The sequence below is a fragment of the Oenanthe melanoleuca genome, chromosome 1, assembly GCF_029582105.1.
Source record: "Oenanthe melanoleuca isolate GR-GAL-2019-014 chromosome 1, OMel1.0, whole genome shotgun sequence".
NCBI classification, from domain to species: Eukaryota; Metazoa; Chordata; class Aves; order Passeriformes; family Muscicapidae; genus Oenanthe; species Oenanthe melanoleuca.
In genome coordinates this window covers 29,944,190-29,965,906 of record NC_079333.1, presented here as the reverse complement: position 1 = coordinate 29,965,906, position 21,717 = coordinate 29,944,190, and the positions used below count along the sequence as shown (strand labels likewise).

General features: G+C 50.0%; 4 protein-coding genes across 6 annotated transcripts in view; all 4 read left to right on the top strand.

The window, feature by feature from the left end:
- The first annotated feature begins 537 nt into the window (after positions 1–537).
- Positions 538–2,113, top strand: LOC130259102 (thyroid hormone-inducible hepatic protein-like). Its single transcript, XM_056503077.1, has 2 exons — positions 538–1,446; positions 1,731–2,113. The coding sequence occupies exon 1, from the start codon at positions 739–741 to the stop codon at positions 1,426–1,428; it is 690 nt and encodes a 229-aa protein (XP_056359052.1). The 5' UTR covers positions 538–738; the 3' UTR covers positions 1,429–1,446; positions 1,731–2,113.
- Positions 2,114–6,127: 4,014 nt separating this feature from the next.
- Positions 6,128–10,079, top strand: LOC130259117 (uncharacterized). The gene is made up of 3 exons (XM_056503103.1): positions 6,128–6,374; positions 7,095–8,011; positions 8,662–10,079. The coding sequence occupies exon 2, from the start codon at positions 7,357–7,359 to the stop codon at positions 7,987–7,989; it is 633 nt and encodes a 210-aa protein (XP_056359078.1). The 5' UTR covers positions 6,128–6,374; positions 7,095–7,356; the 3' UTR covers positions 7,990–8,011; positions 8,662–10,079.
- Positions 10,080–11,923: 1,844 nt separating this feature from the next.
- On the top strand, positions 11,924–19,498 carry KCTD14 (potassium channel tetramerization domain containing 14). Of its 2 annotated transcripts, none has more exons than XM_056503055.1 (2): positions 11,924–13,511; positions 16,204–19,498. In XM_056503055.1, exons 1-2 carry the CDS (start codon positions 13,122–13,124, stop codon positions 16,873–16,875), a joined length of 1,062 nt encoding a protein of 353 aa, XP_056359030.1. In that variant the 5' UTR covers positions 11,924–13,121; the 3' UTR covers positions 16,876–19,498. The 2 variants fall into 2 exon arrangements, with proteins under 2 accessions (XP_056359030.1, XP_056359039.1); XM_056503064.1 differs by having other exon boundaries at positions 11,924–13,502; positions 16,204–18,890.
- A 225-nt stretch (positions 19,499–19,723) lies between these two features.
- The window catches only part of INTS4 (integrator complex subunit 4), a 31,956-nt gene continuing 29,962 nt past the window's right edge, over positions 19,724–21,717 (top strand). Inside the window, exons 1-2 of one of the 2 annotated variants that reach the window (XM_056496529.1) lie at positions 19,724–19,801; positions 20,585–20,779. In XM_056496529.1, coding sequence (XP_056352504.1) covers positions 19,748–19,801; positions 20,585–20,779 — 249 coding nt within the window. In that variant the 5' untranslated portion in view covers positions 19,724–19,747. The remainder of the gene's footprint in view (positions 19,802–20,584; positions 20,780–21,717) is intronic. The other variant, XM_056496539.1, reaches the window with a different exon arrangement.

The window sequence follows — 21,717 nt, the reverse complement described above, 5'->3', positions numbered from 1 at the left end:
GGCCCCATGGCAGGAGAGCAAGAGATGTCAGGACACAAGGAAAGGGACAAGAGGGGTGGCGAGGACAGGTCTGATGGGGAAAGGGTGCATGGCAGTGAGGGCACCTGGCTGGGACACATGGGGACAGAGGGATTGCAAAAGGAACGAGGTACCCCACAGACTTTCCCCAAATAAAACCATTTTCCCTGATTGCCACACACCACAGGGCCACACAGGGACAGGCAATGCTGGCTCCTGCCCTGGCTGTGGCTTTTGCCCTCCCAGAATCTGGACAATGGCAGGGTCCCCTTGTCCACAATCCTCTGGGGCCAACAATGGCTCTGTGCTGCTGCCACAGGAGTTACACACCATGGAGTCAGGTCCCTGTCCCTGTCCCTGTCCCTGTCCCTGTCCCTGTCCCTGTCCACATCCCTGCTGAGCTCAGGGTGAGGCTGGGGGAAATGGATGTTTCCAGAGATGCCCAGACACCCATGTTCCAGTGTATTTCCAGTGAAATTTCTGTATGTGTGCTAAAGGGGTTGCTCAATGTCCCTGGAGTGTTCATGTCCTGAGCGCATGGCAGCAAGAAGGAGGGGAGGTGACAGTCCCCTGCAGCCTTCCCAATCTGGGGGGCAGGAGCTGGACCCACACCCAGAGGGCCCCAGAACTGAACCTGTTGGGGACTGAGCTAATACAGGACAGGGTGGGAGAGACCCTGGGCTCCTCTCCTTCTTGCTACCTCCCCCCATAGTTACTGGCATGGGGAGGCAGCGGGACCCCCGGCCAGCTCGGGCGAAGGCCACGGGGAGGCTGGGCCAGGAGAGATTGCACAGAGCCAGGGACACAGCATGGCCAAGCCCCAGCTGGGCTGGAGCCAAGCCCGACCCCAAGGCCAGCCAGCCCAAGCAGCGCTGGCAGGGGGACAGCAGGGGGACAGCAGAGCAGGGCCGTGCCCCAGCGCTGCATAAAAAGGCCCAGCAGGCCCAGGGAGCAGTGACACTCTCAGCAGAGCCCAGGGCAGCGCTGGCAGAGCTGCAGCAGAGGGCCATGGAGCAGTACTTCTCAGCCACGCAGAAGATGGAGCAGGAGGTGATGTTCCCCAGCCTGCTCCGAGGGGTCTTCCCGCAGCAGGAGGGGGCAGCGCCGGCCGCCGAGAGCCGCACGGACCTGTACGAGCGCTACCAGCTGCTCAAGGCCATCAAGCCCATGGTGGAGAAAGGCCTGGCCTCTGTGGGGGAGCAGAGCCCCGCCGGCGCCGACAGCGACGCGGACGCGGCCTCGGACGGCAGCGAGGCCGGGGACGCGCAGCTGGAGGAGCGCCTGTCCCACCACCTGAGCGGGCTGCAGCAGGTGCTCACCCACCTCACCAGGGACACCAACGCCCTGACCCGCAGGTACAGCCAGATCCTGGAGCAGATCAACCTCAGCGAGGGGCAGCCCAGCTGGTGACCCTGTCCCGGCCACCAGGTAAGAGCTGGGCCATGCAGGGTCCGGGGGCAGCAGGACAATGGGTGTTCTCCCTGCAGAGGTGCCCGACAGTGCCGGGGTTGGGGACCTGCTGGGAAGGGCCTTGGAATGGGGGCTGCCCCCTCAGCTGGGGCTGGAAATGCCTCTCTGCGCTGGAGGAGGGAGCCCATCCTGTGGCTCTGTGCAGAGGCTGCAGGGGTTCGGGGTCTGTGCACTCAGGGTTGATGGGCCGTGGGTCCCCTGGGATGATCCCTGGAGTTAAGGAATGAATGCTGCTGTTGCAGGACAGGTGCTGGTGCCAGGAAGCACAAGACGTCCCCGTCGCTGACCATCGCAGGCTGTTCCCTGTCACGCTGCATCCCCCACTCGGTGGCAGCTGATGTGATCTCCCGGCGCTGGCACTGACACCAGACATGGCTGTGACCACTGGAGAACAGACGGTGCCTTATCCTCATAGGAAGAAGCATCTGGCTGTGCTGGGATGTCCATTGGAAGAGCTGCAGGCTCGTGCCCTCCTCTTTATTTTCAAAGAGTGCTGTGAAGTTGGGAATGTTGTGAGGTGTCCCCAAGCTCCAAGAGTCCCTTGAGACTTCCAAGCCCTTTTCCAGCTGGTACCTGGACTGCAAGGGCATTTCCCCCTGTTTGCTAATAAAAGGATCCCAGTGAAGCCATTGTCAGTGTGGTGCTTGCACTCCTGCAGTGCCCCAGTGAGGGGCAGGGGGACACTGTTCAGTGGGGTGGGAACTTCCCAGGACAATGCTGGGAAATTGGAAAGAGAAAAAGAATCTCAAAGTTACGGGATGGTTTGGGTTTGAAGAGATCTTCAGAGAGCACCTAGAGCAATGCCCCATTGTGTGCGGGGACATCTTGCACTAGACCAGGGAGCTCAGAGCTGTGTCCAACCACAGAGCCTGTGCAACTCCCTGGGCAACCTGTTCCTTTGTGTTACCAGCCTCAGGCTGAAAAGTTCCTTCTTTTTCTTGACAGAAGTACCACAAAAGCTGATGCCTGACTTTTGTGCCCAAGATTCAGCCCACTCATGCAACAGTGAGGGGCAATAGAGCTGTAGGACTCAGCACCTCTAGGCAGCAGCCTCCCTCAAAACCCCAGCCCATGGCCAGACATCCCAGCTTTGGGATACATTGGAGATTCCCATCTCCTCTCTCCTGATCAGGCCATTCTCTCAGCTGCTGAGACCACTCTGGCTTTGGCTTGCCCTGCCTGAGCTTGGGCTGCAAGGACAGGGTCTCCACGCAGCTCTGGGGGGGTGTGAGCAGCTGAGGGGACTGGGGGCTCTGGAGGGGGCAGCTGAGGCCAGACCCAGAGGTGCCCCACATCTGAAAGGCTCCTGTTCAGCTCCAGGGGAGGACAAGGACAGCTCTGAGGGGTTTGGGGTAATCAGAATCATGGGAGATGGGTCAGCAGGATGCACTGGGGGCAACATGGGATCATTTGGAAATATGTGGTGAAATTTCCTCACTCCTGAGCCAGGGCCTGGGGTGAGCTGCCCAGGAGGATGGGAGGTTGCAGGGCAGGCCTGCCCAAACACCAGCCCTGTGGCCAGAGACCCAAGGAGCTCATTGCACCCACACCCAGAAATTCTGCTTATCTAGGAAAGCAGCTGCCAAGCAGCAAGTTGCCCAATGAGGGCAAACACAATTCCCTCCAGCCAGAGTGAGGATTTCAGAGCTGATGTGCTCTCTGTGTCCCTCCTCAGCCTGGGCAATGCTGCAGCCTTTTCTTTTCCAGAGGAAATGGGGCAGGAGGGGCACACTGGGAGAGACCTGGGCCATCCCCATTGCAATGCCACCTCTGGCTGGGACATGATGGAGCTGCTCTCCCTCCATGCTGACTGCAGAGCCAGGTGTTGGAGTGTAAGGAATGGATGGACACTGGTTCCCAGTGAGGAGAGGAGCACGGAGGGGTGATGTCCCTCTGGAGATTTGGCTGGCTGCTGCTCAAGTGTGGGATCTGTGTCCCCTGGAGAACAGGGCTGGCTGTGCTGCTTTAGGCTGCAGCAGAGATGGTTTTCTTCACCAAGGCTGGTTTGGGGCTGTGTGCTGGATTTGTGCTGAACCTGAGGTTGATAACACACAGTTGTTTTGGATGCTGCTGAGCAGGGATGGCAGAGAGCCAAGACCTCTGCTGCTTTCTGCACTGCCATGCTGGCGAGGGGACTGGGGTGCCTGGGGACTTGGGAGGAGTCACTGGTGGGATAGCTGATCCCAACTGACCCAAGGGATATTCCAGGCCATATGGCATCATGCTCAGTATGTAACGTGGGAGGAAGAAGGAAGGAGTAGGAGACTTTTGGAGTGATGGCCTTTGTCTCCCCAGATCACAGTTACCTGTGCTGGAGCCCTGCAGCCCTGGGGACTGCTGAACACCCACCTGCCTGTGGGAAGTGGTGAATGAATTCCTTGTGTTGCTCTGTTTGTATGCATGGCTTCTGCTTTCCCTATTACATTGGTTTTATTTCAGCCCACGTGTTTTCTTGCTCTTGCCCTTGATTCTCTCTGATCCTGCTGGTGGGGCAGTGAGTGAGTGGCTGCGTGGGCCTCGGTGCCTGGCTGGGGTCACACCCCGCTGGTGTCACAGCTGGTGACACCTGCAGCCCCCTGCAGCGATGGCTTTGGGCTTGGGCAGCGCTCAGCAGCTGCAGAGGCTCGTGGTGCCCCAGGGAAGTGTCACAGCAGGACAGGGGTGAAGCACTGAGCACGGCTGCTGAACACGAGCAAGGGCAGACGCAGGATGTCCCCAGAGGCTGTGACCTGGGACAGCTGGGAGGGCTGTGACGTGTTGTGGGCTGCCTGAATCCCCCCAGGACCGTGGGTCTGTCTCTGAGCCGCTGTCCCTGCAGCTGGCTGCGGGCCTGCTGTGCCACAGGCACCTTGTGCTGCTCCGATTGCAGGGATTGCATCACGCTGCCCCGGGATGCGTCAGCCCTGACGGTGCCCTGCTGCTGGCCCTGCTGCTGGCCCTGCTGCTGGCCATGCTGATAAGAGGTTTCTGCACATCCCACTGGGATGCTGGCAGACAGGACAGGTCAGGCTTCTGCAGTGTGGCAGGGGGTGCTGACTCTGTGCTGCCTTGGACAGACTCCCAGGGCACCCGTACTGTTACCGGCCACCGTGGGGAAAGATCTTTTCCTTACACAGTGTTGAAGCAATTCAGGGTGGCAGAACTTCTAAATCTGTTTAGGGACATCGTATCATCAGAGAGCAGTGACCTGGCACAGGGATCAGTGTGAGGAAGACAAGAGATAAAGCCTAGTTTTGACCCAAAATATTGAATGAGTAAGAAACCCCAAATTCCCTTCTTTAACCAGTTCCAGATATCCTCATCACACAGCCTCTGCACCCACTACAATGGCAGGCTGCCTCATCAAGTTCCCTTCCCTTCCCTTCCCTTCCCTTCCCTTCCCTTCCCTTCCCTTCCCTTCCCTTCCCTTCCCTTCTCTTCCCTTCCCTTCCCTTCCCTTCCCTTCCCTTCCCTTCCCTTCCCTTCCCTTCCCTTCCCTTCCCTTCCCTTCCCTTCCCTTCCCTTCCCTTCCCTTCCCTTCCCTTCCCTTCCCTTCCCTTCCCTTCCCTTCCCTTCCCTTCCCTTCCCTTCCCTTCCCTTCCCTTCCCTTCCCTTCCCTTCCCTTCCCTTCCCTTCCCTTCCCTTCCCTTCCCTTCCCTTCCCTTCCCTTCCCTTCCCTTCCCTTCCCTTCCCTTCCCTTCCCTTCCCTTCCCTTCCCTTCCCTTCCCTTCCCTTCCCTTCCCTTCCCTTCCCTTCCCTTCCTACAGGGCATGTTCCCTGCCTGTACTTCCCTGCCTTTCAATTTCTGGGGCACTCTGCTCTGATCTGTACCCCTTGCTGCTGCCTACCACCTTCTTGGGCAGATGCTAGGGGAAAGAACCCCACAAACTCACACCTGTTCACCCCTGGCCTGGCTCTATGGTCAGGCAGTTTGGCTGTGAGGCAGCAAGCTGTGCTCAGGGCAAAGGCAGTGGAGGGAGGGGATGCTTCTCTTCTGCTCAGCCCTTATGGAGTGAGTTACTGGCCTCTCCTGGAGTGCCCAGTTCTGGTCATCCTGGCACAGGAGAGACATGAGAGAGTCCAGTAAAGAGCCAAAAAGGTGACAGAAGAGCAGGAATATCTTACATATGAGGAAAAGCTGAGAGAGCTGGTAGTGTCCAGATTTGGAAAGAAAAGGCTGAGAAAGGTCTGATCAGTCTTTGTAAAGATTTTATGGAGGTCAAGAGGTAACTCCAAAATTTTCACAGTGGTGTTTAGTGACAGGACAGGAAAAGGGTGACAGGCACAAACTGAAACACAAAACAAATCCCATCTAAACATGAGAAATTTTTTTTTTTTTTTTTTTTTTTCCCCAAAACTGAAGGTGCTGGAACACTGTCACAGGCTACTCAGAGATGGGGTGGGATCTCCATCCTCAGAGATGTCCAATATCCATATGTACCCACTGCTGACCTTGCTCGAGAAGGTATTGAAGCAGATTGTCTCCAGAGGTGCCTCCCAGCCTCTCCAGCACTGACTCTGCCTCTGTCCCTGCCTCTTTCCCCCTGTGCTGTCAGCCCAGGAGCTGGCTGCAGGCTGCTTACACCATCTGACCAGGAGGATGCTCTGCCAGATCTTGGGCTGGGTCTCACAGTCTCTGACTCCTGTCATTGCCCCTCCAAGGACACTCTTTCAGACTTGGAACTTTCATGTTTCTTCTCAGGCTGACAATTTCTGAATTTTAAAAGTACTTTTTCTAACTCCCTAGTCACTTTTACATCCTGCTGCTGGTCATATTAAGGAGTTTGGGGCAAGGACCCTTCAGACAAGTATCACCTGTTCATTATCACCTTCTTTTAGCAGGGTTGCCCTCTAGGCCAGTTGCCATCACTGGGCTGGGTGAGACCCCCAGACCAGCACAAAAGAAGGTGAGAAGAAGGAAATTTGCCCTCTTTGGATAAACCCATCACTTGTTCTCTTCTCTGCTCCTCAAAACTGCCCAGATGAAGGCAGCTTTCCCATGGTGCTGCCTGCAACCTGTCTGCCCTGGGGGAAGGGGCTGGAGTCACCATCCTGAACCTCCAGCAGTGGGAAGGACAATGATAACATGGCAGAATGGGAAAGAGAGAGAGCCCAGGCACCTCCTCACCACCACACTCAGTATGGTAACAGCTGATGGGGGGGTTCTTTCTGACCCCCAGGTGCTCTAGAGGCACCAGACTCTGGAGCTCTCCAGGCTCCTGCTCTGAGCTCGTAGGCTCTTACTTGTCTGGTAATCTTAAATAACCAAGCAGCTAATAGTTAAAAAGGTTATTATTACAAAGCACATCTTATTACATCAGTCTCAACAGGCAATAGCAAAAGCAATGGCAAGCAACGGCAAAAGCAGCAGCAATAAGCAAATGGCTAGAAGCCAGAATGGCTAAAGCAAGTGGCTAGAAGCTGAATAGCTAAAAGCAACAACTCTCTGAATACATACTGTTATATAGCATTTTTCCAACAAGCTCAGCTGCAAGCTCGAACCACTACTCTTTAACCTATTAGAATTCTAGTTTCTTAGCTCACCAGGTTACATATAACACTACACATACACTCTATCGTATTCTATCTAAGAAATGTAAGCAATATTCTTATTATAACTCTATTAGGTCTAAGTCCTGTCTACAACTGTGGGCCTGGAGCCTCTACTGAAGATAACAGTTTGTTTGCAAGGTTCATTAGAACACTCACTGCTACTGTGGCATTTGAAACTTTTCACTTACTAAAAACATCAGAACTCACTCTAAAACTTATTCAATCCCTGCACTCTGATTTCTCTCCGAAGAATTCAGATAGACCCCCAACTCACTGACTCCAACAACTCAGAGCACAGGGAGGCAGCGGGACCCCCGGCCAGCTCGGGCGAAGGCCATGGGGAGGCTCAGGAGAGATTGCACAGAGCCAGGGACACAGCATGGCCAAGCCCCAGCTGGGCTGGAGCCAAGCCCGACCCCAAGGCCAGCCAGCCCAAGCAGCGCTGGCAGGGGGGACAGCAGGGGGACAGCAGAGCAGGGCCGTGCCCCAGCGCTGCATAAAAAGGCCCAGCAGGCCCAGGGAGCAGTGACACTCTCAGCAGAGCCCAGGGCAGCGCTGGCAGAGCTGCAGCAGAGGGCCATGGAGCAGTACTTCTCAGCCACGCAGAAGATGGAGCAGGAGGTGATGTTCCCCAGCCTGCTCCGAGGGGTCTTCCCGCAGCAGGAGGGGGCAGCGCCGGCCGCCGAGAGCCGCACGGACCTGTACGAGCGCTACCAGCTGCTCAAGGCCATCAAGCCCATGGTGGAGAAAGGCCTGGCCTCTGTGGGGGAGCAGAGCCCCGCCGGTGCCGACAGCGACGCGGCCCTGGGTGAGGGTGCAGACAGCAACCTGGAGGAGCGCCTCTCCCATCATGTCAATGGATTGCAGCAAGTTCTGACTGACCTCACCAAAAACACCAAAGCCCTGACCCGCAGGTACAGCCAGATCCTGGAGGAGATCCACCTTAGTGAGGATCAGTCCAGCTCTTGAGCCTGCACTTCCCATCTCTGAGGTAAGAGCTTGGGGACAGTGACAGCAGTGCCAAGGAAGAGCTGGCTGAGGAATAACATACTTTGTCCTCATGCCCCATCAGCTGTGCGGTGTTATTGTGTTTGCATCACACCCCCAAATCCCAGGAGTTCTGAGTCTGCACTTCATTGCTCAACAGAAACATCCTCCTGGGTTTGTCTTTCTCAATTGCCATGGACAAAGGCAACTCTGTGAGCTCCACAACTGTCCCCAGGACTCCCCAGTTTGCAGCATAGGCAATGTCTTTCTGCTGCTGGTCAGACACAAAAGATCCCAGTGACAAAAGGGATGGGTGGTTGAAATATCATGATTGGACTCCAGGAGCTGCCAGACACTGCTGCTCCAGGTATTCATCTTTTTTCTCTGACAGAAAATTCACAGTCATTTTTAGGGAGGAGCTTGGCACTTTCAGGTTTCCAAATATCTAACTTTGGCACCCCACTTGCAAAAAGCTCAGACACTTGACTCTTCCCCTAGCCTGAAAAGCAAACCCATTCTCCAGCTCGTAGTAGTCCTTGTACTGAAATGGAGAGCAGAGAAAAAATATAGCAACAAGAGAGGGCACTAACAGGACTTTACCCTTGTTTAGGAAGACAGGAATGAGCATCCTGACCACATGTGTTGTCCCCACAGGGTCTGTTGTCCAAGCCCAGTGGCACTTTTCTCCTGCACCAAGTCCCACCGAGGAGCAGCGCAGAGCTTGGCCATCTGCTGCTGGGTGCTGCCTGCACCACCCGACTCGTCCTGCGGCCGATCCTGCCGGCAAGCTTCCTGCTGCCTCTCACTCCTGTCCTTGGGGCATTTCTGCAGGGCAGAAACGAGTGGTTTGTGTAGTTGCTTTGTAGAAGGCGTCTGTAACTTTGAAGCGATGTTCCTTTCTGTGTGTGCCTCCAAACCGTTCTCTGTGGTAATGTCAATGAAATGCAAAGCCTTGTGCAGATGTGTCCTGTGTTTCCTAGCAGCTGGCACTTCTGTAGAACTACTGTCCCCCAGCACATGAGGGTGAAGGGCCTTGGCTACCAAGGCCAGGCTTCAGTGCAAGGAGATGAGCTGGGTTTCTTTGACAGGGCTTTGAGATAGATGTTCCCCCAGCTCTCTGTCTGTCTCACCTTGCAAAACCTCACTGTAATTCTGCCACCATTCTGTGCTTGGTGCTGGATCCCAGTAATCCTGCCACCATTCTGTGCTTGGTGCTGGATCCCAGCCTGCTCTCCAGCATCCTTTCTTCCCTCCCACAACATCCTCTTCTCTCCTGGATTCCCAGCTTCCCAGCTCCTCCATCCCATCCCATCCCATCCCATCCCATCCCATCCCATCCCATCCCATCCCATCCCATCCCATCCCATCCCATCCCATCCCATCCCATCCCATCCCATCCCATCCCATCCCATCCCATCCTATCCCATCCCTTGTCCTACATGCATCCAGCCCTTTATACCCAGCATTGTGTCCTCTCCTGTGAACAACCTGTTCCCTCCCAGAAACACCACCCTTGGGAAGTCCTACTGAGCTGGGCACTAGAGGGAGATGTCCCCTTGCTTGCTCAGGACATCTTAAAACAACCTCAGCTGTTGAAATAGTGCTCCTTTGGCTGAACAAACAACTGTTTCTCCATCAACTTTCCACTTGTGATTATAAAACTGGAGATCTCTGAGGATCTGTGGTGAGAGGAGGACTGTCACCATGCCCTCTGCTGCAGGCTCTGGTTGTGTTGTTTGTGTTGCTACAGGTGCTTTCCGAATCTGCCATATCACAAAAGTGAAATAACATCCTTCAGACTGAAATCAGACTCATCAGCTCCAAAAGCCTCCATCTAAAATGAACAGATGTTCTGCAGATGGTATCCCTGTTACCTCCATTCACCTCCAGGCAGCTCCATGCCTTGCCCATGTATTTGTGTTAACCCCTTTAGTGGGATCCTGATTGCTTGGCAGCAAATGAAGATCCACAACACTGTAAAAGGAGGACAAGAGCAGGAACTTTCTGCCTTGCTTTTATTTTAGTGAAACTCTAATTGCACAGAAAATAAAAGAGAAAAATTGTTGTGATGATTAGCAGTGGAATGTATCCTGAGAAGGTGGGTGGAGTTGATAAATGGCTGGAAGGCATCAGTTAGGAATGCTGAGAGTGTTTGCACAGCACATGGTGTTTGACTTAGGAGTGGTTCTTGAATTGCTCTTAAACAGAGGCTGCCAATTCAATATATTAAGGAAATAAATATTTTATAAATATTTTTATGGATAGTACTATTTTCCAAAGAGATGCCCAGTCACAGAACCATGGAGTGCTTTAGGTTGGAAGGGACCTTAAAGATCTCATAGTTCCAAACCCCCTTGCCATGGGCAGCAATGCCACCTACAGGATCAGTTTCATCAGGGGCCCATCCAACCCAACCTTGAACACTTCCAGGGGTGGGGCAGCCATAACTTCTCTGGGCAACCTCTGCCAGTGTCTCATCACTCTCTCAGTAAATATATGTATCAGCACAGAAATGTTTCAGCTCACTGTTATATACATATTTATACCATTTTCAAAAAGTCACATTTATTTCTCACAAAGTCACTGCCCAGTTATTCTTCTTTAGTAACCCCAAATTTCTAAGCACTATTATGATTATTCTTATGATTCACACTGTGGTTGCTCATCCAAGGTCCAGGCACAGGCTAATTCTTCCATGAAAAAACAGGGAAAGGATGGTTCCTGCCTGAAGGAGCTTACAGGCTTGGAAATATCCCTTTTACATCAAATAAAAACTGTGGGCAGATGAACCAGACCAGTATGTTCATCACACTGAAGGACCAGCTGTGGTTGGTGTAACAGCAGAAGAGAGCTGTAGACATGAGCTGGCAACTATTCCTTTTGCTAAAGTGGTAAGGATTTCTGTTGTGGCATTGAAGGTTTGGCCTCAAATGCCATTAGCCACCCTTGATTCTGATTTAGGGAAATCTAATAATCTAATAAGCAAGGTAAACTCATCTACTGCCCTTCACCCTGCCCTAGTGAAAAGCTTTTGTGAGCAGAGAGGTGATGGTCCACCCATCTTTCCAGTTCTGCAGCTGCAGAAGGAAAGGTTACCACCTCCAGCATCAAAGACATGGTGGATGTGAATTCTGTCAGCTATATCCAGGATATTATCTGAAACACCTTCATAAGCCAGCCCAAAGAATGGGATTTGCAGCACTTAGAGGTCTGGAACATGCAGATCTTCCAGGTCTCCCTGTTTTCCAGCAAGCATTAATCTTTTAAAATTTATTACAAGTCACAAAACCTGGGGTCCCAAGCAGACCTCACTGATGCATCCAGCACTACCAGTTTTATTGGTCTGGCACAGGGAAAATTCAGGCATTTCTATTCAAAGCAGCAGAGATAACTCAGACAGAGGTTATCATTGAGGATCCCTGAGGATGCTTCAGAGAACCAAAAGCAAAATGTAAGATGGGTTCAATGATAGGTCTACCCAAATGCACAAAGCATTCAAAGGAGTCTGGGCCCAGCTTTGATGGAGCCTTTCATGAGGACTGGCTTCAAGGGAAGTGAATCAGTCTAAATTCTAACTGTTTTTCCTTCTGTGCCTCAAGCTCCTGCTCAGATCAATGCTGTCCTCTGAGACGACCCAGCAAGATCCCTGGATTATACAAAAGCAACAAAGCTGGTGTCCATGTGCACAATGCAGATTTTGTGCAAATTATTTTCTTATATACCATGCTGTCAATTTTCATCATTAATATTTCCCCCAGGAAGATTTTTAGGAAATGCTGTATTTGTCTGTGATTTTTCCTCCGGCTGCTGGTACAAGAAAGCAGCTTGAAACCAAAGAGAGTGAGGCAAGGTTGGTAGAGGGGATAACACCTTTTATTAGACCAACAGAAACTGAAAAAAAAAAAAAGGGAAAAAAACCCAAGTGAGCTGAAGCAGAATCTGACAGACATGGGACTGCCTCGTGTGCCCTAAAACATGGATTGTTTTATCCATCTGTATCAGCTGATCTAATAAAAGATATTGTCTCTCATTACAAACATTAGGTTACATTTCTGGACAATCATGCCCATGGCAATTTTGCCACTGTAATGAAACAAAGACACAGAAGTGATGAGTGGCCTGAAGACAAATTTGAAAGCAGCAGTGCACTTAGAATTACCTAGAATGAAATAAAGGAGACCCTGCAGGGCTGTGGTCTGGTTCTGGAGAGGTTATTTAGGTTGGCTCTGATGTAATACTCTGCATTTAATAAATTAACACAGACAGAGAATCATCATAGAATCACAGAATGGTTTGGATTGGGAAGGAACCTCAAAGATTATCTGGTTCCATCCCCCACTCCATCATGAGTAGAGACACCTTCCACTAGAACAGGTTGCTCAAAGCCCCATCCAACCAGGCCTTGAACATTTCCAGGGATGGGGCATCCACACCTTTCTCAACCTGTGCCAGTGTTCTCATCACTTTACAGTAAAGAATTTCTTCCTTCTATCTAATCTAAATCTCTCCTCTTTTATCTTCAAGCTGTTCCCCCTTGTCCTGTAACTATGTGTTCAGGCAAAAATTCACTCTCCTTTTTTCATAAGCCCCTTTTTAAATACTTTCAAGTTCACTTCAATGCATCATTGTGAGTGTTTTGATTTTGTAATAGTCTTACAACCCCTAAACCTGTGGTGCTGTCCAAGTTCTATAGTTGGTGGATAAACGATATTAGAAAACAAATATTTATGGTAAATTGAAAATAAGAGTTTATGCTCAAGCCGAGATTCAGGTTTGGTTTTATTTACTTTGAACAAATTACTCAGTGCCCAGAGATTGTATGGGTGAGGAAGAAAATGCCACCACCCCAGACAGATTGTAGACACCCTGTAGATCTGTCACCAGCGTGAGTGACAAATGGGATCAATGAAATTGTTTGGGATTAACTGTGCTTTAAAGCAGCAGGGCATGGAGGCCAAAAAGCTGTGAAAATGCTTACTGTTCTTGATACAACCAGTTGTCAAGGCAGAGGTGGGCACACAGACACGTCTCAGGGGCTCACTGGAGGTGCCCTGGGCACTGGGCCTCCCTGGGAAGGGATTATCCAGCCTTAGTCACTGCTCGGATAGCAGCGCATGAGGTGTGTGCTGGCACACGAGGTGTGTGCTGGCAGCCAGCCCCAGGCCACCCTGCACCTTGCTGGCCGCCAGAAAACTAATGAGCAAACACTTCCGCTTCCAGGCTGTCCCCTCCCCTCTCCTACACCTGCCACTAGATCCAGGTTTGTCTCTGCCTGGGACAAACTGCAGCCTCCGCGGCAGCAGCTGGGCTGGCAGCAAGGGAAAGCTGACCCAGCACAGAAAGACCAAGTGAAGGAGGATTGGAGCACAGCTGGGAGACATCCTGCACTGAGAGCAGCTTTTCCCAAGCAGCTGAGTCCTCAGCTCCCGGGGAAGATGAGCATTTCGTCAGAGCACAAGCCCCTCGGGAAGCAGGTCACCGGCAGCCTGCATATGGTGAGTAAGGTATGTCCTCAAGGGCACAATTCCCTCATGTGGGATCAAAGCAACCCTGTTGGGCTGCATCTGAGTGGGTTTTCCCACCCCCATATGCTAATCTGAAAGACACCAGGGCTTGCCAAATATATGGCCAAGAAGAGGATTCCAGTCAAAAAGCTGTGTCTGACTCTGGCTTGTTTGTACTTGTGTTACTGGAGGGCCAGGTCTCTCACAGGCATGCAAGATCTGACAACAGCAAATAACCAGAATGGTTCTTCTCCTTTGGAAAGAAATGGAATTCAATTAATATGAACTTTAATTGGCCATATCCCTAAATAAAAGCCTGTTGTAGGTTTTGAAGGTTTCCAACAAGTCTTATGAGTCTCTAATGATGCCAAAGCTGCCCTGTGTTGTTGACATGCAGGATCATCAGGTGGGAGCAGTAGTTTTTCTAGCTGAAAGGAAAATTAATGGCAGTCTCAGACAAGCAACATGTTACTAGGCATAAGTCAGTGATGAGATTATTTCTTTTTACTCTCCTCTGCCCTCAGTCTATTGCTAACCAGTTTGTCTTTTTGGCTAAAGCTGAACAATCTTTTCTCCAGACTTCTCTGTATTAAGAAAACCCAATCTTCTTATGTTGCACTTTTCACACGTAAGTTGCAAAATGCTTCCCCATGGAAGTAACTGTTTTACAGATTAGTAAACTGGGGCACAAATAGAAGAAATTACTTTCCTGAGTGTCACCTTGCTGGCTAGTTACAGAACTGGGAATCAGCTGGTTCCCAGTACTTCCAGTCTGCTGGGAACCACTTTCATACCAGGCTAAAACCATTAATCAAGATGCAAGAACATGAACTTGGCTGGGCTACTGTATTAAGGAATAACATGTTGTCCATTTGTGTTAGTGGCAAACAGCATGAAACATCTGACCTGCCATCTGAAAAAGGAGCAAAGGCTCAAAAGCCTGAGACTCTCCTGTCCAATGACCCCTGGTGGGGAGTGCTGGTGGTAGCTCTTGGACTAATGGCAAATCTCCTAGGGAGAGACTTGGCTACAGAAACAGCTTTGGGCTGTTTCTCAGTGGGTGGAAATCACAAGAGTGTCTCAGACAGAACAGTATTTGTCTTCTTGACCCAAGTGTAAATGATTGCTCTTGAGATGAAACCACGCACATTAGTGCAAAGCAATATTCCTGCAGGGTCTTTGGCCAGAATCTTCTGTTGCTTCCCTGGCTTGCTTGGGGTGTGAGCAAATTTCTGCTATATCTGATAGTTTGCTCCTGTTTAAAGGGAAGGTCTCCCCCCCTGCACCAGGCTGTCTGTTCCTAGTACCATCCTTTCATCAGCTCTGTGCTTGTTAAATCCTCTGTCAGCAAATCCAGCTTTCTAAGATGAAAGAGAAGCAGAGCTGTCATGAGGTGAGCAAGAGAGCACGTAGGTAGGTAGAAGAACAGGGCAGGGAGAGGGCACAGGAGCCCCCCCTTTTCTTGGTGTGTGCTGTGAGATCAGCTCACGTCATGCCATGGGTCTGTAGCCATGTGATCCAGCTAAGCACTTGAGTACACACTTCACCTGAGGCATGTGACCAGCAGCACTGAGGCAGCTCCTTTCGTGAGCAGATCCAAGAAAGTGCAGGCAAGCTCCTGGAAAATAGGGCTGTTTATTGACTCATGCCTTCCCAATGGCAGGTGGGGCTCTGGCCTGGCTTGTGACTTGGGCTACAGTAGTATTGGCAGGATGGAAAAGAACTGTCTTCTTTCTTTCTTCCCTTTTCATCTGCTGACTATTACATAAAATGACCAAGTGCAAAGAGAAGTCAGTAAAATATTTCAGAACTGAACACACAGGAAGCTCAGTTTAAAAAGTCCAGCTTTCCAGGTATTCAGGCCTCCTCCAATCCAGATAATGGTGTTAATACAGAGGGCTAAAAAAATGCAAACAAACCCACAATCTTTACATTTTTCCCTCTTAAGTCCATGTCAGTTGCATGAAATATTTCCTTTACTTCCTAACTAAAGCCATCATACATTTTTAGGTGCTTTGCTAAACAGATTCTGTAATGCACCTCTGACATGATGGACTTTTGTGTCTTACTTCAGTGTTTGTAACTGAGCCCCCAGATGAGTGGAAGCCAATTCCACCTATTTATAAAGTTTAAAGAGCTTTCGTTTCTCCTTTGAAGATAAAAGAACAGTTCAGATGATAAAAATGAAGTGGCACAGCTTTGGGCTCTATCTCTGTCCCTCTGCACATGGGGTGGGTGAGAGCTCATGTACTGCTCTTGCTGTAGGTGGCCCACAGGGACAATGCTTGTGAGTGACTTAGGAGATCAGTGTTGGATCCTGTAGTCACTCACAGCTTCCCTGGGCAGGGTACTTCTTTTCCCTCTTTCCCACCAGGAAAATGACACTTTCCTACATCCCAAAGATGAGGTGAGGACTTAGCCATTTAGAAATGTCCAAGTCTCTGCTGCTCTGGTTGCGAGAGCTCTAAAAGCATCCTGCATTTGCTTTTTGCAAAATCAGATGAAGGTTCCTATCTGATGCTCACAAAATGGGAGCTCATACTGCTCTTCACACCATCATTCCATCCTCCAACCCGAATCATCTGTCTTTTCCTTGGCAATTCCATGTTGATGACCTCAGACTGATAATGCACATGGCTTTTTGTCACCTTTTTCTTTTTTTCATTTTTTTTCTTTTTTTTTTTTTTTTCAGTTGTCACCAATTGTGGAGTTAAATGTTGGCGGGGAGATGTACACGACAACGCTGAGCACCTTGAAGAAACACCCTGGCTCCAAGCTGGCAGAGATGTTCACCGGCCAGCCCAAGCTCAGGACTGACTCTGAAGGCAGGTTTTTCATTGACAGGCCAGGCACCTACTTCAAATACATCCTGGAGTACCTGCGCAGTAACCAAGTGCCCACCCAGTGCATCCAGGACGTCTACAAGGAAGCGCTGTTCTATGACATAGAGCCTTTGATCAAGCAGCTGGAGGACTCCCCACAGATCTTTGGGGAGCTGGTGGCGAGGAGGCAGTTCCTGGCTCGTGTGCCCAACTACAGCGAGAACATCGAGCTGATGATCCGCATCGCCAGGGCGGAAGCGGTCGCGTCCCGACAGTCCGGCGTCATCGTATGCGTGGTCAGGACTGAGGAGGACGCAGCCAGGTGTCAGGATGCCTTGAACAGTTTGGACATGGATAAAAAATCCGTGGTGAAGTTTGGCCCCTGGAAGGCTGTGCCAAGTATTTCTGATCTGCTGGACTGCATTCAGATGGACATTGAAGCCAAAGGGTATAAAATATCCTTTCAGCCCCATGTTGCTGAGAAAGGTTTTCGCTTCAAATCACACGACTTCTTCTACAAGTTCCTGTTCACCTGGTGGTAGCAAAGTGCCACCATTGATAGGGAACATTAGAAAGCAATTACTGGAATAAATTACCCTGGACTGTGGAGACTAAACCATAGGATACCGGAGGAACAGGGAGAAATGCACACGCCAACGAAAGGATCTTCTTTGGCTGTTTGCCATATCAAAGAGCACTTAAGAGCCACTTTACTTGGGCTTTAGGGGATAACTTTTTTGGGAATTTAAAAGGCTCCAGAAAAGGGAGGAATTTTACTCTTCAGTGTTGCTTACTATTCATTCAGTTCAAAGAGATGGATCTGTGAATTGAGCCAACCTCACTCAACCTAAGGGAAATGAATAATCCCAAATATATCTCATGGACATGTAGAGTTGCTCTCTCAGTGCAAATGAGAACAGGCCACATGTGTGCAAATCCTGACTGAAACAGTGACACTACCACATACTCAAATTAAATTTGGTTTCTTAATGGGAAGGCAAAAGCTATTCTTCTCCCTCCTTTCTACACTAGAATCCGGGTTAAAAGGAAGGATTCACTGTCCTAAGATCTCTTCTTATTCCTCCAGTAGACAGCTTAATCTGTAGTCAATGTATTTATTACCATTATTTATTATTTTTTCTGAAGGAAAGACAGAGAACCTCAGCTATGGTCCAGGATCAACAAAAGGCAAAAAAACCATCACTAATGTGGGGAGTTTATAATCTATGGACACACACACACACCTCTCTCAGACCACACAATCTTAATCTCTTTCTTATGATGCTCATTATTATGATGATGCTATTTCTAACTACATAAGACCCTGGAAGAATTGGGAAAAAAGAATTGGGAAAACCTGCCATGATTTGGTGGGAAGGAAGTGGTACTGAAGCAACAGTCTGCACATTCTCTCTTAGAGAATGTAAGTTGCATTCTACAATGTGTTTTAAAAAATCTTAGAATTTGAAAGTTTATTTTTATACCGGATATGGCTTGGGTTTAACCACTCTGAGAATCATAATGGCTGATTTGATAAAAATCATATTTCCTTTACTTCTCAGAAGATGGATTTCTTCCAGTCATGGACAATAACCATAGAATTGTAGAAGGATCCCTGGCATTTCAAATAAATAACTTTTAAAATTTTTTTGAATGATGCAGAAGTGCTTTACTGATATATTCCCCTCAAGATCCCTAAATTCTAAAGACCTGAAGTTTTTGTCTTTAGGGTAACAGATTTTAATCACTCCTAATTAAGCTGTGCTTATCAGATGTGCTTATCCTACCATGGATCTCCCCCAGTGACAGTGTGAGTCACTCCAGCAAGTGCAGGGCAGTTCTGCTGTAAGGTACAAAGGGATTCTGAGATCTCTCACATTCATAACTTTGGTAAGAAGGGACACAGTGAGGATCTGAGGAAAAAAAGCTAAGTAAATAGGCTCTTTTGATCATAACCAAGTGGTTGGTGGTGCTCAGCCTGGAAGAGGAGAGACTGAGGCCTCCCAATAGACAAGGCTGCTTTAAATAGATCTGTTACACTTTGTACATACTAAGGGTGGGGAAACTGGTTTAAGTCACAACAAAAGAGGTAAAAATTAGATATTGGGAGAAAACAATCTCAGTATAGAATAGTTAAAGCCTCACACAAACCAGCCTCTTAAGTCTATAGGACTGCTGCAATGAGAAACTTTAATTGGCACACACACTAATCCTGTGTTCAGTTTTGGGGCCCTTATTCCAAGAAGTACATTGAGGCCCTGGAGTGCTCTGGAGAAGGCAACAGAGCTGGAGAAGGGTCGGGAAGCACAAGACTGATGAGGAGTGGCTGAGGGAGCTGGGGATGCTCAGCCTGGAGAAAAGGAGATTCAGAGGAGAGCTCATTGCTCTCTACAGCTGATTGAAAGGATGATGCAGCCAGATGAAGGGCAGGACAAGAGAAATGGCCTCAAGTTGTGCCAGGAAAATAATCAGGAAAAATTTATTCACTGGAAGGGTGGTCAGACATTGGAACAGGCTGCCCAGGGAATTGGTTGAGTCACCATCCCTGGAAGAGCTCAAAAAACGTGTGGATGTGGCACTTGGGGACAGAGTTTAGAGGTGGGCTTGGCAGTGCTGGGTTAGTGGTTCAACCCGTTGATCTTAGAAATTTGTTTCTGACTTCAGTGACTCTACGATTCTGATGGAAATTATTTTTCTAATTATTTTTAATTATTTTAATTAATCATAAGCAATATATTATTAATTAGCACTGTATTAGTCCTAAGTCACTTTTAGCCAGCACGTAGGTAAGTTTCTTTACACAAGCTGTTATTTTTAGAGTTTGGTTGGGAAAAATCACTGAAACTAAGTTTTGCTAAACTAACCCTGATATGCTTTGGTGAACAAAACCTGCGAGAGAGAGATGTATTTCTGAAAGTGGACAAAAAAATTGCAGAATTTGTAGACTACAAAGGCATTTTGCAGAAACCAGAAGGTAACAAGAGACTAACAAAGACTCTTGAGTATGTGCTGCAAAACTCCCTACCTGGGAAAGAGATAACAAAAAGACTGAGAAATGGGGACTGATTAACATGAGAAGCAAGAATAAATCGCTAATAGAGGACAGAATAGTAATTAATGAAGAGAATTATATAATTTAGAACCAATAAACATTTATTTGTTTGCTAAAAATGTAGAAAAAGTCGGTTTAAAATCGAATCCTAGTGAATCGGGGCGTACTTTAGGGGCAAACAGCGCAGCGGGGTCGGGCTGCGGGGCGGACCGGGCCGCGCCCGCCATGTTGGGCCCGCGTCGCCATGGCAGCGGGAGGCCGCGGGACCATCGAGTGCGGTCTCTGGGCGGAAAGAGCGGCTGCCCCTCTGGCCCCTCCCTGCCGCACTCTATGGCTCCTCTTCCGGGTTGCGGTGCGGCGTCATGGCGGCGCACCTGAAGAAGCGGGTGTATGAGGAGTTCACCAAGGTGGTGCAGGTAACGCGTGCCCCCCGGGCCAGGATGGACGGCTCCGAGCTCTGCAGTGTGGCGGGAGGTGCCGGCGGGTGAGGCGGAGCTGTGGGGAGCACAGCTGGGAGCGCCGCCCGCCCGCCGGGCGTCGGGGCTGTGGCGGCCCCTGAGGGGTCGGGGAGGAGCGGGACGGGTCGGCCTCGAGTTTAAGAAGACTGAAGCTGCTGGAGGGGAGAGGTCTGAGAGAAGTTCCCCTCAGGGTGGGGAGGGAGAGAGGTTGTGTAGTCTCCCTCAGTAGAGATACTCAAGACCCGTCCGGACGCACTCCTGTGCAGTGTGCTCTGAGATGACCCTGCCTGAGGGGGAGGATGGACGAGGTGTCTCACTGTTGTCCCTTCCAAGCAGACCTGTTATTTTGATTCTTTGACCTGAGAAGGGCCATGACTGCTGCGGGAAGGATACAGCATCCCTCAGCCGGGACTGGTTAAGGAACTACAGCGAGTTTCTGGGCTGCTCCAGGCCAGTGGGAGTGTGAGAAGCGGTGTTTGTCCTGGATTAGTTGTTTGGTGTTGGAAGCAGCAGGATTTGACCCAGCCTGGTGTGGGGAGAGGCTGTGTTTCGTGGGGCTAGGGACTACCTGGGCAGGACAGTAGCAGCCACAGTGGTCTGAGGGTGTGCTACTTACTGGGACAGATGAAGGAGAGGCTAGTGACTGCCGTGGGACACGGCAGCTTCCTTAGGCCTCCCATGTTCAGTGTGGGAAGGAGTGGGTCTATGCTGTGTGTCTGAGCCGTGCCCCTCTGCCCACAGCAGCAGCATGAGGACCTGTCCACTAAGAAGCTGCGGCTGACCAAGCCCAGCAAGTCAGCAGCACTCCACGTGGACCTGTGCAAAGCCACCTCGCCTGCAGATGCCTTGCAGTACCTGCTGCAGTTTGCCAGGAAGCCTGTGGAGGTGGAGAGCGTGGAAGGGGTTGTCAGGATCCTGCTGGAGCATTATTACAAGGTGGGTAAGCCAAGCATGCTTGCTCCTTCTGCTCCCGTTTGCATGGTGTGGGATGTTGAAGAGGGGCTCACAGGCTCTTATGTTGCCGACTCAGTTGCCAACAGCCTGTGCTGAGAGTGAACAGCTGTGGCCCTTGACCCAGGTGATTTCTGATTGTGTTACTTGGTGCCTGTGCTGATGGCTTCAGGAACCTGTAACAAGGCTGTGGAAGTTTTATCCCTGTACATGGTCTTTGAAGTAGTTAACTTTGCAAGGGACAAAAGACACGCCAAGTTTTCCAGAGAGCCTGGCTGTCCAGAGCTGTTTCAATTTTATCTAACTCATGATGTGTCCTTACCTTGTTCTTAGTTTTCTTTACCAGTAGAGAAACCTTTTAGCTATTGCCTCTGTGGTAAAAGCCAGCACTTTTAAAATCACAGAGTCATGGAATGGTTTGGGTTGGAAGGGACATTAAAGCCCATCCACTTCTGGCCCCTTTGCTAGGGCAGGAATACCTTCTGCTAGACCAGGTTGCCCAAAGTTCCATCCAGCCAGCCTTGAGCACCTTCAGGGATGAGGCAGCTTCCCAGGGCAACCTTCTCTGAGCCAGTATCTCACTACCCTCTCAGAAAATAATTTCTTCCTAATATTAAATCTATGGAAAAAACTGTTAGGGATCAATCTCTTTTCTAATTAGCAAGCAGTAGAACAAGGAAATGGCCTCAAGCTGCTCCAAGGAGATTTAGGTTGAATATTTGGACAATTTTCCACATCGAAAAGATTATCAAGCCCTGGAACAGGCTGTCCAGGGCAGTGGTTGGGTCACCATCTCTGAAAGTATTTCAAAAATGTGCAGATGGGGACATTGTTTAGCATAATCCTGGGTTAAGGGTTGGACTGATGATCTTAGAGGTCTTTGCCAACATAAATGATGCTTTGTTTCTATTAAATACAGAGTT

Bases quoted from the DNA above. Each gene is read 5' to 3' on its own strand.
- LOC130259102 (XM_056503077.1), top strand. From the start codon at position 739: ATGGGGAGGCAGCGGGACCCCCGGCCAGCTCGGGCGAAGGCCACGGGG.
- LOC130259117 (XM_056503103.1), top strand. From the start codon at position 7,357: ATGGGGAGGCTCAGGAGAGATTGCACAGAGCCAGGGACACAGCATGGC.
- KCTD14 (XM_056503055.1), top strand. From the start codon at position 13,122: ATGAGGTGTGTGCTGGCACACGAGGTGTGTGCTGGCAGCCAGCCCCAG. The intron at 13,512-16,203 runs GTATGTCCTCAA...TTTTTTTTTCAG, and splicing joins GCCTGCATATGGTGAGTAAG to TTGTCACCAATTGTGGAGTT.